The 14246-nt window shown below is 38.4% G+C and overlaps 1 protein-coding gene across 2 annotated transcripts in view; it reads right to left on the reverse strand.

The window, feature by feature from the left end:
* Positions 1-553: 553 nt before the first annotated feature.
* The window catches only part of arl13b (ADP ribosylation factor like GTPase 13B), a 31888-nt gene continuing 18195 nt past the window's right edge, over positions 554-14246 (reverse strand). Inside the window, 7 exon segments of one of the 2 annotated variants that reach the window (NM_001197155.1) lie at positions 554-2407; positions 3597-3665; positions 4938-5054; positions 7971-8211; positions 9768-9879; positions 11769-11971; positions 12404-12509. In NM_001197155.1, coding sequence (NP_001184084.1) covers positions 2331-2407; positions 3597-3665; positions 4938-5054; positions 7971-8211; positions 9768-9879; positions 11769-11971; positions 12404-12509 — 925 coding nt within the window. In that variant the 3' untranslated portion in view covers positions 554-2330. 2 annotated transcript variants of the gene reach the window in all.

Consider the following 14246-nt stretch of genomic DNA (forward strand, 5'->3'; position numbering starts at 1 on the left):
GAAACTCTGTACTTAAAGGGATTCTGTCATGATTTCTATGGTGTCGTTTTTATTACTAAATTACATTGTTTACATAGCAAATAATTCACTCTGCCATTTAGAGTTTTATTCTTGAACCAATAAATGGTTTTTAAGCTGTAATATTGGTGTGTAGGCACCATCTTAGTGCATTATACAACAGATCAGCTCCATAGGCTACAAACAAATAAGAAAAAAACAACCATCTGTGTATTAAAAACAAATTCTTGAGTGTTTTACTATTGAGTGCTATTCTCATACCTACAACTAGGTGGGGCATGGGAGCATTTTTACCAATGGAGGTGTCAGGGAGTTGTCTGGTTACCTTCTCATTGTTCTTTTAATTGGCTGCTGGGAGGAGGTGATATCACTCCAACTTGCAGCACAGCCATAAAGAGACGCTGAAATGTATCAAAACAGTCACATGGCTGGGGGCACCTGGAAGACTAAGAATATGTCTAGCCCATGTCAAATTTAAAAATAAATATTAACAAAGATCTGTTGGTTTTTTTTTTTTTTTTTAAAGAAAACTAATTTCAAAGCAGGACTCTACTGTTAATTGATGCATTTTGGAAAAAAAACAAACAAAACATCTTTTCCCATGACAGAATTCCTGGTCACAGTGCAAATTGCAATAAACAAGACACTTTTCCCCCTACTGAGTAAATATTAAAGATATGTATATAAGAGAGGCAGAGAAATTTATTCACAATATGCCGAGAGCCGCTAACTGCATTCTTGGTGCACTCACCAGTTCAATTCATGTGAATGTCGAGTGATGTCCTACTGCCGAGTGCTATACTCCCTTCTGTAAATCTGCAGAAAAATCTCTGTCTCTTAAAGGGGTGGTTTTAAAGTTAACTTTTAGTATGTTATAGAATGGACAATTCTTAGAAACTTTTGAATTAGTCCTCATTTTTATAGTTTTTGAACTATTAGCTTTCCTCTTCCAACTTTTTTCCAGCTTTCTCATGGGGGTCACTGACCCTGGCAGCCAAAAACAATTAGTGTTTACCTTCTCCTTTAAAGAGCAAGTAAACTTTATCAGAAAGGTCTATGTAAATACAGCCATAAGCACTCACAGAAACGCTGCACTGAGTCCTCTATCAAAAGAAACACAGGATTTCTTGTCTTCTTTTATGTAAATATTTTCTTCAGTATCAGACTTCCACTCCTTCAGGTTTGGGGCAAGTCTGTGCAGCTCTCTCCTCTTCCCCTTCCATAAGAATGTGTGATCTGAGCTACCAATGGCTAGAGCTGCAGCAGGAAGCTATGGAGACCAAGCTAAAATGGCAGCTGCTATCTTAAAACAAACGGAGGGAGCTTCTGGGGCTGATCTCAGTCAGGTATGGTAAAGGTTTCTGCAGAATAAATATAGTGTTCTAAATTGCACTAATGTGGCAAATATATTGGCAGTAAAATGCCTTTCCTTCTCCTTTAAGACAATTTTATAGTTACTTTTTATTACTTGGCTTTCTATTCAGGTCCTCTATTCATATTCTAGTTTCTCATTTAAACCACTGCCTAGTTGCTAGGGTAATTTGGACCCCAACAACCAGAGCTGCCAAAATTTAAACTGGAAAGCTGCTAAACATAAAAGCTAAATAATTTAAAAACCATATGTAAAAAATGAAGACCAATTGCAATTTGCCTCAGAATAGCACTTTTTACAAAATACTAAAAGTTAATTTAAGAAGTGGCAGTAATTTCTCCAGTGAATGGAAGAAAGTACAGCACTGTGCAGTCGATTCCTCAATAAACTGTAAATGCTAAGGATGGGGGCTCACTGTAAAAAAAAAAAAAAAAAAAAAGTGTACATGCCATGCGTAATTAGCCACACTATATAAAATATATTATATATGCATAGAAATGTATGTGTATAAACATTTTCAAACACACTATGTATATTTTAAAACAGTATGAAGTAATACATTTGTTTCAACTTAGTGTTCCGATCAGATACCCCCTAGGTGCATACGTGCCTACAGTACCTGTCCCAATCAGGAATACCAGAACATAGAACTTTGATACAAAACTGAACATTGGTTTGTCTTCAAGGCTGTCACTGGTCAGCCTGTACCAGAACCATTTTCAGTCCGTCCTCTTCTTTTAAATTCTGACCTATAGCAATGTGCTTCATCCAACAGCTGAGGTGTCAACCATGAAACGTTTAAGGCAGAAGATCCAGCCACAGAGGCTGGGACACTTGGAATAGAAAACGGTTCCACAGTTGAGTGTTTCCTTTATATGGAAGGAATAAAATACTGCTGTGTAACCCCCATCAGTGTATTGCAGTCCTCAAGGTTACCGCTTTAAGAAATGACGTCATGGGCGTCGCTGTTGGGTCTTTGCCGTAATGTTAGTGGAGGTAGTGGCTTTCCGTAAAAATCTAGTTCAGGAATAAACAGCAAGAAGATGGTTGCATTAGCAGTAACTTGGTCTATATGGAGGTACAATAGCGATATGTGGATGAGATTTAATAATGATTCATTATAACGGATCCTTTTGCTATTGGTGTACAATAGTGAGTAGTAGTCTTGGATGCCATCACCCTAGTTAGACATTACGTGTAGAATGCAGAATGATAGTCACTGCGTACATAAGGCTGCGGATGGGAAATCAGAATGACAGAGTAAAAGCTAAAAGTGTAAGCATGGCAGAATGGAAGTACTGATTAGTGGATGTTCAGCGACACAAGTAAGTAAAAGTTCAGGCCTGGACTGGCAATGTCTGGATTCTGGCAAATACCAGAGGGGCTGCTGTAAGATGCTATGGATAGTCACTATTAAGTGGGCTGGTGGGGGCCATTTGGGCCTCTGTGTACTTGGACTGCCAGGGCCTATTTTGACTCCAAGTCCAGACCTGTAAAGGATAGAACACAATTGTAAATGGTAAGAGCAGGATGCTAAATGAAAGAACACAGGCAATAGCCAAGGCCACAAACCACTTACCGGTACATTACAGTCCTTCACGTCACGCATAAAAGCTGCTAAATGTTCTGACTTCCACCAACCTATTATAGCCAAGGTGAGTTCTCTACTTGACAGAAAAAGTTCTAAGGGCAGCACCACTGGCACACAGCCTGTCTCAGGGAAGCGGCATATACTAGGCCTTTATGGCTGCATACCCCCACAAAACAGTCACAGGGATTTTTACGCGATTAAACCTTTAACACAAAACACTTGCCTGGCCATGTCAGTATACAAACCTGGAACATACCAGTATCACTTCATGGACTGAACTGACATTCTTGGATGGCTCAATGTACCTGTACAGTACTGCAGTGCAGTTTATTGCTTGTGTAGCCCTATGCACTCCTTTGGTCACAGGCTCTCTATGCCATTTAAATACTCAGGATGAAGGGTTATTAAGAAAGGAAGCTACACAATAGACAAGATGGTCATTATGAAATGATACTGTAGAAAAACAAATGTAATGGCAGGGCATTAAGGCAATCACCCAGAGTGTCAGTGAAAAGCTTTAAAGTGCTGATGGTTAATGAGGATCAGTTAATAGCATGCAGAGTAGAAAGTGAGAGGCATGCGAAGAAACAGACAATAAAGGTATTTTAGAGTTACCATTATGATGTGTTTCTCCAAGTGGTTCAAGTTTTGGAAGTCTAGTAACTTTTGGGGTTCCCCAGCCAACTATAAAAGGGGAGAGAAATCAAAAGTTTGTTAAAAAAAAAAAAAAAATACAGTTCACACTATAAATCAGTGCAGTCATTGTGTAACCGCAATCTGAAACAATGTCAAATAAATGTAATAATAAAACAACCACATTTTCTCTATTGCATTGTTCAGATCAGTGCTTACTGTTTGTGACCACATGAGCAGTCGATATGTACAATCAAAAAGGCCCTGCATGGACCTTCTGATCTCCACCCCCCAACCCCGACTCGACTAAGAGTATAGTGCCCCCCTCCATAATGACATTCAGTTGTACAACATGCACACTGGAAACCATCAGCATATATGGCACTGCTTTGAGTTGCCAACACCAGGAGAGCAGAAAAATTATGTAAAACTTTAATAGATCATATTAAAATGTTAAATGTAAAGGAAACAGGGTAAATTGGGGAGATAAAAACACATTTCCATTAGAATTAGAGATACACTGAATTTAGTATTTCAACATGTACAGATGGGGGAGACATAGCCAGTTACCTTAGGTTTGATCAAGCTGGTTAGTTTAACTAGAGGTAAAATAAAGTAATCACAGCTCTTGGGCCCTCTGCCAACATACAATCATATTCTAATGTACCATATAGATTTTTGTCAAAACAGAATTTTAAAGAGAATGATTTGCCCCAGGCCTAAAAGTAGGAAAATGTGCCTATGTTTGCCAATATAGCAGCCCGTAAGAGTAATTACTGTAAGCGTAAAACTGCAGATATAGAATTAACTATGTTTTGTCAAAACTCAGTTTTACTGAAGTATTCAAACTCCTCCTCACTGACGAACCAAATCCTGGATTTTGGTGTCTGTCTAATTTTGTGTGCAATAAAGCAAAGCAGTGACATACTTATATAAAAATACTTACATTTAATACAAATACAAGAGACTGTTTAATTTTAGATTCAATACCACAGCTTATAGTACTGCCCATTTTAAAAAAATCACTAGAGTCTTTTATTAAAGGTACATGAAAAAGTCTGAAACATGACAAGAGCAGCAGTTACTGATAACTCAAGCTTATCATTTATCCACACTTTTGTCAAGTTCTGCATCACAAAATCTCTTGCATAACTAAAAAGAAAAGTAAAGAGTTCCATACAACCCAGAGATATGGTGATAGAAAGAATTAGATGGCCCAGCTTGTAGTGAAATGAAGAGTCTGTGCGGTTAAGGTGCAATATGGCAGCTCCCGTGCAAAATTCCTCTCCCAGACAGTGTGGGCTCTAGATTTCCATTACTCACCAGGTAACTGAGGGGGTGGTGGAGATGGGGTCTTTGGGTTGGATTCCTCAATACTAACAGGTTCAACTTTGTGATTTCTTTTTAATTTCAGCTTTTTGGTCTTCTTCTTGCTTTGTGCTAAAAAACAAAACATTGTGAATTCAAAGTGGTTCCCATTTGGATTAAATCATATCTCATATCAAAATGCAGTCAGTAAGAAAAAGGATTGTGTGCCATCAGTTTAAAAGCAGCAATTGTAGCCAAATAGGGGTCCGGACAGAAAGATACGCAGTGATAAAGAAGCCTCAAACTGAGAGATTGTCTTTATGGGGTCATTAAACGATGCTCAATACATGTCATGTTTAATATTCAGGTCCTCTACTATTCATATACCAGTCTCTCATTGAAACCACTCCCTGCTTGCATAGGTAATTTGTACCCTAGCAACCAGATAACTGAAACTCCAAACTGGAGAACTGGTAAGTGAAATAATTGAAAAAAAAAAAAAAGAAAATAATAAACAATGAAGACCAATTGCAAATTGTCTCAGAATACTGCGCTCTACATTACAATAAAACTAAACTCAAAGCATAATATATAACACTAAAGGATAACCCAGAGAATCATTTAATCAAAACAAAAAAGAATAGCAACTGGACCCCACAACCAGGACAAAACCAGAAACTGGACCAATACATTGTTTCAGAAAAAGAGTTATATTAGTATCCAGGAGAAAAATGCTATACAGACAGGGGTTGCTGTGGTAATAAAGGACACCACCAATTACATAAAAGGGCCAATAGACAACTGTCTAACACCACATGTTACAAAAGGCTGGAAGAGGATCCAACTCATACATATACAAAGGAACTTAAACAAGTCATTAGTGGCCTCTCCCGCTTGCAGACTCACTTAATGGATATGCCAGTGAACCCCAGAATTGGTACCTTTTGCATGTTACTCAAAATACAGAAGGAAGAGAACCCAGGACGACCCAACATCTCTGGTACTGGAACATTAACCGAGGGCATATCTGACTGGGTATACAAACATTCCAAAGCCAATTGTCAGAAAAACACCCAGCTTCATACAGGACACTACTGACCACTTAAACAAACTGCCACCATAGTTCCACCAGAGGGCACCATCCTAGCTACCATGGATCTCTTTATACCAACATCCCACATGAAGATGGTATTGCAACCTGCTAATATTTCCTTGAAAATGTCATTTGCCCACAGTGCCAACTCTACAACTAATCAGATTTACACTAACACACAACTGCTTCACATTGGGAGATACCATAAACCTCCAACTGGTGGAAAGTGCTATGGGAAGCAAAATAGCACCTCAGTATGCTAATTGGTTAATGGCCCAGTTAGAGGACAATGTCCTGGCTTCCTGCAACACCAAGCTTTTGACCTATTTACAGTACATAGATGCCATACTTATATACTCATATGGACAGAATCAGAAAATAAACTATTGACATTCCACCAGAGATTTAACAAATTTCATCCCACAATCAACCTTACCCATAACCATTCCTATTCACACATTCATTTCCTGGATACCACCATCTACATCAAAAATGGAATAATACAAACATCCCTATACCAAAAATTAACAGGCCATCCTGCATATCTTAGGTGGGACAGTTTCCATCCACATCACATGAAAAAATCAATTGTTTTTAGCCAGGCTAACCAGATTTGTTTAAACCTTAATGACAGAAATAAACATCTCCATTCCTTACGGAAAACTTTTGTAAATCAGGGCTACTATCCACAGGTTATTGATGACAAATCCACAGAGCAACTCAATGGCCAGAGACACAAACAAGAGACAGAAATCAACAGGGTACCTATTGTAGTCACCTACAACCCACGGCTGAACATTATTAGAAAAATAGAGACAAAGACCTGCAACCCATGCTCCATACAGATAGCAAACCAAAGTAAAAGGAACTATATCTAGGACAACCTCCTAGTCTGAGGAAAATGATTGTTAGAAGTGCTCTTCCCCAAACAACTAAAGCAGGTACATTTCCCTGTACCAGCAACAGATGTGAAACTTGCAAATACATCCTGCGGGAAGATCAAATTGCAATACTAAATAAACAGTCTACACCATATGGCAGAGGCGAGCCAAGTCGGACGGACGCCCTAGGCAATCCGACTGGCCACCTTGCAGTAAAATTGGCAAACTGGAATATAATTGTGATAGGCTGTGTGCTCCCTCAGAGATCAGCCGACAGGAAATAATGTAGCTCTAACTGTAACAGGAAGTAGTATGGGAGCAAAAGGCAGAACTCCGTCCATTCATTGGCTGATGGGGCCTAGCATGTATGTGTGCCTTGGCTTGTTTGTGTGCACTGTGAATCTTTTGATCCCAGGGGGCGGCCCTTAATTCTTAAAATAGCAATTTTCTATTTAGCAATACCCAATAGCATATACTACCAAAAAAGTATATTTTTTATGAAAATAGTTTATTTAGATGAAGCAGGGTTTTTCATATAAGCTGGTTTTTGCAATATATTTTTATAGAGACCTACATTGTTTGGGGGTATAGTTTACACTACGTAACCTGACTGAATCCAGACCCCTGGACTATTTACAACCCAACCTAATAAACATTAATTACTTTTATTATCGTCACACGTTATCTCTATCTGTAACTATCTGTAAATTTATTGGAAGTATTTAACGCTTCTCTCTCATCTAACAGTATATATGTTGTTTCCTGAATACAATGAAACTATATAATCCCTTTACAAGATTTCCTGGTTTCCCTCTGGCAGATAAAGCAGATCCTGCATGCAGAGGGTTATAGAGATAAGAAAGGTGTGTGACTCAGGAGCAGATCATACAGAAGGGTTATTACATCTAATAAAGGAAATGAGCCCGACAGAGACAATACAACGGCTGTATCATGTTAGATACGCAAGGGTAGCCCTTACTACTTGGATTCCAAGTTGCAGCTGCCACAGAATACGCACAGCTGTACACTCAACTAAAAGGCAATGCATGAAGTTGAAGATAAATGACAGAGTACCAGAATCCCCTCTTTCAGTATCCAAGCTTTTCTCCTCTTCATCTAGTTTTTGGACCAAAGCATCTTTGTATGATTCCAGCAAGTCATTGTCCCTCGGAGTCCTGCTGTTTTGGCTGCTTTCACTTCCAGTCTCCATTTTGTCTTCCTCCTCTTTAGACTCCAGAGCAATACCGACTCCATTTTGTTTAGTCTGCATTTTTTGTCTCTTTTTTTCCTTTTCTTTCCTTATTTTTTCTTCATTCTAGGATTAAAATAGACTTTTAGTTTTCAGTGTATTTATGATTTCACACGCCCAGTCTACTACAGGCACAAACACTAATGCTGTCCATTTTTTCATGATTGTTCCCCTTTAAAGAAGGAAAGGCTAATAAAGAGTTAATCTCAAGCTGCAGGCATACCTTCAGTTGTCTCAATAGTGCCCTTAAGTCTCCCCATACTTCACCTGTTCAGAAGATCAGAAGCCAAACAGGAAAAAAAAAAACGCTTAGATTCCCATAATGCAACGCTCCTCCCCAGACTTGGTGACTTGGGACTGTAGGCGGCGCATGCGCACACAGCAGCGTCGGAGAACTCGGACATGCAGACCCGGCGGGGGGGGGGGGGGGGCAGGTGCGGGGAGCGGCGGAGGGTTTGTGGCAGGAGCTGGGGGGGGGGGTTGTGGCAGGAGCAGGGGGGTTTGTGGCAGGAGCAGGGGGGTTTGTGGCAGGAGCGGGGATCGGAGGGGGGCTGGCTTGTGCTTTTCAGGAATAGCCCATACAGACATGCTGGACAAGATGGCGGCGCCGTTCACTGAAACAAGTATGTAGGTTCTAGTATGTGTATCTCTGTAAATCTTTCATTAGGCAAGCCAGAAATATTGCGTTTTTACACAGCATTAGTAGTACTATTTAATAGTGTGCTTAATAGATTTTGACTTTCCTTGTCCTTTAAAGGCTGGGAGTCTCGATGTATAAGAATTATGTTAGTCTTAAAAGGCTGATCTGTTATCTGTAAAATTATGCTTTCCATTAATGCCTCAGCACCAGGGAGAACAGATTTAAGCAGAAGTTTAGGAAAGAAAACAAGGTCACCTGAATATATGAAAATCTCACACAGCAAAAGAACAGCAGCGCTATTTAAAGAGAAATCCACCCAAATTTATTTGAAAAAGAAATTCTGCAGATTGAAAGTTAATCTAATTTTAAGCAACTTTTCAAATAACTTTGACATCAATCATAACTTCAGTTCATGTAATCTGTAACTGTTATTGCTTTTGAAAGCAGTTTGTGCCTGGCTGGTTCTATTCTCTGCATGGCTTGTCCTGGTTGTTCAAACAAGAGTCAGGAGACGCAGAGTCGGAAGTAGAAAACGAGAGACATATGTTCCATATAATTCATGCCAATGAATCCTGAGAGATATGAAATGCGTGAGGCATCTATGAATTTAATGGATGTAATAAAGATTGCTTGATTTTATTCCTCCTGAGTCTATCTGCTACTTGTGCTTCAGAGTTGTGCCATTCAGTGAACTCTTTATGTTCTGCTGGCAATTACATTCAGAAATAACATTCTTAATAATGTAAATTGGGAAGTTGCTTTAAATTAAAAAAAATACATTATATATATATATATATATATATATATATATATGCACACACATATTTTTCTTTACAATAGTTGGGTGGAGTTTCACTTATGCAATAACTATATACCTTAAAATAGGCAAGTTATATTAAAACATTGCAACTTTATTCTGAATACATAACATGGATAATTCAGCTGCAGCTAGAACCCTCAATGTAAATCCCACATACCATACCTCAATAATAACAGCAGATATAGGCTGGAAGGGATTGACCATTGGAATAGATGTGTCCTCGTCAATTTCCTGTTTCCCTTCTCTTCCTGCTTCTTCCTTTTCTTTTTCTTCTCTGTAAATTTTGGGAATAAAGAGTCCCAGAAGACAATAAGTAATTAGCCACAATGCCTGACTGATCTTTACTGGGAAAAATATATAAAACCATATAAATAAAAAAAAGGGAAGAGTATAATATATATACATAGGACTTTTTTCAAAACAGGAAAAAACTCATGTGTTGTGCCAAACTTCTGTTTTTCTTTTTTTGCACTTAAACAAAACAGGTAGGGCCATGTGGACACACATACAAAAACAAGAGAGTCTTTATTTAGAGAGGGCTGCAACTAACCGGCCACTTGCCACCTAACCCTATTTGTAGTGGAAAATATAATTAAAATATGTTGAAAGAAATAAGAGAATAAATAAGTAAATTGTGTCTGTGCTTTGCCACAGAAAGTAACAATGTTAAAAGTGAAAAACTGTTGTTAGTGACAAGTTGGAAGTCATTTTGCGAAAACAATTATTTCTTTTAAGGAGAACTAAACCCTACAAACAAATATGACTAGAATGCCATATTTTACATACTAAGCTTAAAGGGATTCTGTCATGATTTTTATGGTGTACATCTAAAATTACACTGTTTATATAGCAAATAATTCACTCTACCATTCTTGAACCAACAAATGTATTTTTTTTAGCTATAATATTGGTGTGTAGGCGACATCTCATTCTGCATTGTGCCTGAATCTGAGCTTTCAGAAGGAGCCAGCGCTACACATTAGAACTGCTTTCAGGTAACCTATTGTTTCTCCTACTCCCATGTAACTGGAGGAGTCCCAAGCTGGACTTGGATTTCTTACTATTGCTATTCTGGGAGCTGCTATCTTGCTCCCTTCCCATTATTCTGCTGATCGGCTGCTGGGAGGGGGGAGGGGGGATATCACTGCAACTTGCAGCGCAGCAGTAAAGTGGGACTGAAGTTTACCACAGCGCTGGTCACATGGCTGTGGCACCCTGGGAGATAAACAATATGGCTAGTCCCATGTGAAATTTCAAAATGGATTTTAATGCAAGATTCTGCTGGAAAACTATTTTTTGAAAAAAGCATGTTGTTTTCCCATGACCGTATTCCTTTGATGCACCAAGTAAGCTGCTGTGTAGCCATGGGGGCAGCCATTCAAAGGAGAAAAGGCACAGGTTACTTAGCAGATAACAGATAAACCCCCATTATATGGGGCTTATCTACTAGTTATCTGCTATGTAACCTGTGCATTTTTTCCTTTTTTCCAGCTTGAATGGCTGCCCCCATGGCTACACAGCAGCTTATTTATATAGTAGCTTTTCTGTAGCAAAAACACCAGTTTTTTTGCAGAGCAACAGCACATTATATTTTAATTAATTTAACACACTTTAATTTCACAGCTGTGCACAGGAGCTCTCCGTTTTGGATTTTGTTAGGAGTGTCAGTGACACTGCACATGCTCAGTTTGCTTTAGGGGTCATCGCATATTATCAAACAGAAAATGAAGCTCACTTGTCATAGAAGCTGATGCTACAGGGATAATGAGTACATTCTGATGATAACTGTGCTAGTTGCAGAGCTGCCATTTAAAAAGAATCTAAATTAATTTCTAATCAGCCTTGTATTGTGACATTTATATTCTTTATACACAGTACACTGTAAGTGTCCCTAAACTCAGGTAAGTGACAGCAGCCAAGAGTATGTGCACTGAATCAGCAGAAAAGAAGAGGCTTTTGAAGCAGAGATCTTCACTGTAAAAAAAACTGTGGTTGCGCTTGTTTGGTAAAGAACCCCAATACATAATGTGCAGCATTTCTACCGTACTTCTTTGTTAAGCTTAACTTCTCCTTTAAAGACCTTTGTCTTAAAGATGGTTCTTCAGTGATTGTTGTTTGTTACTTGATAGGAAATGATGGGAAGGCAATACACAGAGATCATACCTCTCCTCCCGCAGTCTTTTCACCCTCTCCGCTCTTTCCCTCTTGTCCTGCTCCTCTTGCGCTCGTTGCTCTGCTGTTTCTTTCTGAACGCGTTCGTGTAACGCTTCAAAGTCTTTCGCTATGACACGTAACAACCAATTTAAGCCATTCTTTATGGACTTATCAATTTTCTTCCCATGGCCGATGGCTGCTGAGCACGGCTCCTGAAATACAGATGTATTAAGGATATCACATCACCACCCCACATACATTTGTTAATATGAACTGAAAATTACATTTAAAAATATTTTTAGGGCATATAAAACCCCTCAAAAAGTACCTAATAAAAACAGATATGTACTGGAAAGAATTAAAAGCCATTTGTAAACGTTGCTCACAAGTCAATTGCAGAAGACAGAAATAGATTTTTTGGAAGTGGAGGAAAAGAGCTTGTATATAAATATTTATAGAAAAAAAAAATATATCTCAAAATGCACAGAAGGATAGAAAAGAAACCACAGCTTCCTGTCTCTGGAGTCTAGCGCATCTTAGGAAAAAAATGGTCAGTAGCACATAACATGTATGCATTGCATTTTGCACCAAGCTAATAATAAGACATGTTTATATGATGACATAAAGAGGCAAATAATACTCACTATCTGGCATAAGCATTTGTATTCATTTACAAGCTTTTCCAGTGAGAGAAACTCTATTATGTCCGCTTCTGACAAAGCGCCTTCCCGGTCCTGTTTATTAGCCAGCCTGCAGAGTAAATACACAAAGGTGAAAAGGATTGGTACTTTACATAAACTTAACTTTGCATTAGGGCATATACATTATCTTTGCCATAGTTTAAAAGCGTAACAATGAAGCAGGCTAGAAATGCTACACTTTAGGGCTCATTTATAACAACAGTACATGGGAGCAGTGAACTTTTATACTATAAAACAACCCCAGGAATTATAAACCTTAATGCAAGTATGTATTAGCTTTATATTCTAGCTTACTACTGAAATAAGGGGAAATGAAACCTATTTTTACTGCTTGAATCTACAGCTGAACAGTAGGGAAGAAAGAAATTATATGGAAACATAATCAAGTATTAACATTATATTTCTGCAGAAAATAATACTTATCCTTGTTAAGGATTGGAGGAACCAGAAGACATTTTATTGCATTAAGCAAGCCAACACACAGTGCCTTAGCCCTTGTATGCACTCTAGGACGACTGTCAGACAGCATAGGAAATTGGCCTGTGTATGGAAGTCTTTAGACAAGCCAATCAACATCCTTGCAGCCAGCAGCAATGCTTAGGTCTGTGTTGCCAAGCATTGTATGCCTGGCAGTAATTGTACATAGGGGGCTGTTAATTTACATTGGAGACAAACATCACTGGCGATGTTGCCTATAGCAACCAATCAGCTTTAAGATTTGAACAGTCACCTACAAGTTAGAAAACAAAAGCAAAAATCTGATTGGTTGCTATGGGCAACATCACAGGTAAAGTTTGTCTCCAATGTTAATAAATATGCCCCAGGGTGTACATATTATTGGTGCATTTTGAACAAACATTTTGCTTCCAATTACATATAAATTGAACATGGGTGAACTGTGGTGCATTCTGGTGACACTGAAGTCAGGTACAGCTCAATCCTTTGTAAATATAAATAAGTAGGGAAAAGCTCTCAACAAGGAGAGTCAAAGTAAAATAAAACACTATACAGGTATGGGATCCCTTATTTGGAAACCCATTATCCAGAAAGCTCTGAATTACGGCAAGGCCATGTCCCATGTTAAAAAATGATTTCCTTTTTCTCTGTAATAATAAAACAGTAACATGTACTTGATCCCAACTAAGGTATAATTACCCCTTATTGGGGGCAGAACAGCCCTATTGGGTTTATTTAATGGTTAAATGATTCCCTTTTCTCTGTAATAATAAAACAGTACCTGTACTTGATCCCAACTAAGATATAATTACCCCTTATTGGGGCAGAACAGCCCTATTGGGTTTATTAATGGTTAAATGATTCCCTTTTCTCTGTAATAATAAAACAGTACCTGTACTTGATCCCAACTAAGATATAATTACCCCTTATTGGGGCAGAACAGCCCTATTGGGTTTATTTAATGGTTAAATGATTCCCTTTTCTCTGTAATAATAAAACAGTACCTGTACTTGATCCCAACTAAGATATAATTCATCCTTATTGGAGGCAAAACAATCCTATTGGTTTTCAATATTTAAATGATTTTTAGCAGACTTAAGTTATGGAGATCCAAATTACGGAAAGATCCGGAAAAACCTCAGGTCCCAAGCATTCTGGATAACAGGTCCCATACCTGTACAGCATAATGTAGCTCTGCTTAAAAAAGAAAAAAAAAAAAAGAAAGAAAAAGGATTGAATGATGTAATTACCCTTTAATTGGGTGATGATAAACAAGTAAACGTTTAATAATGCAGCTCAGTGTTTTCTCTTTCGGTGGGTACACTAATCT

The sequence above is a fragment of the Xenopus tropicalis genome, chromosome 2 (genome assembly GCF_000004195.4).
Source record: "Xenopus tropicalis strain Nigerian chromosome 2, UCB_Xtro_10.0, whole genome shotgun sequence".
NCBI classification, from domain to species: domain Eukaryota; kingdom Metazoa; phylum Chordata; class Amphibia; order Anura; family Pipidae; genus Xenopus; species Xenopus tropicalis.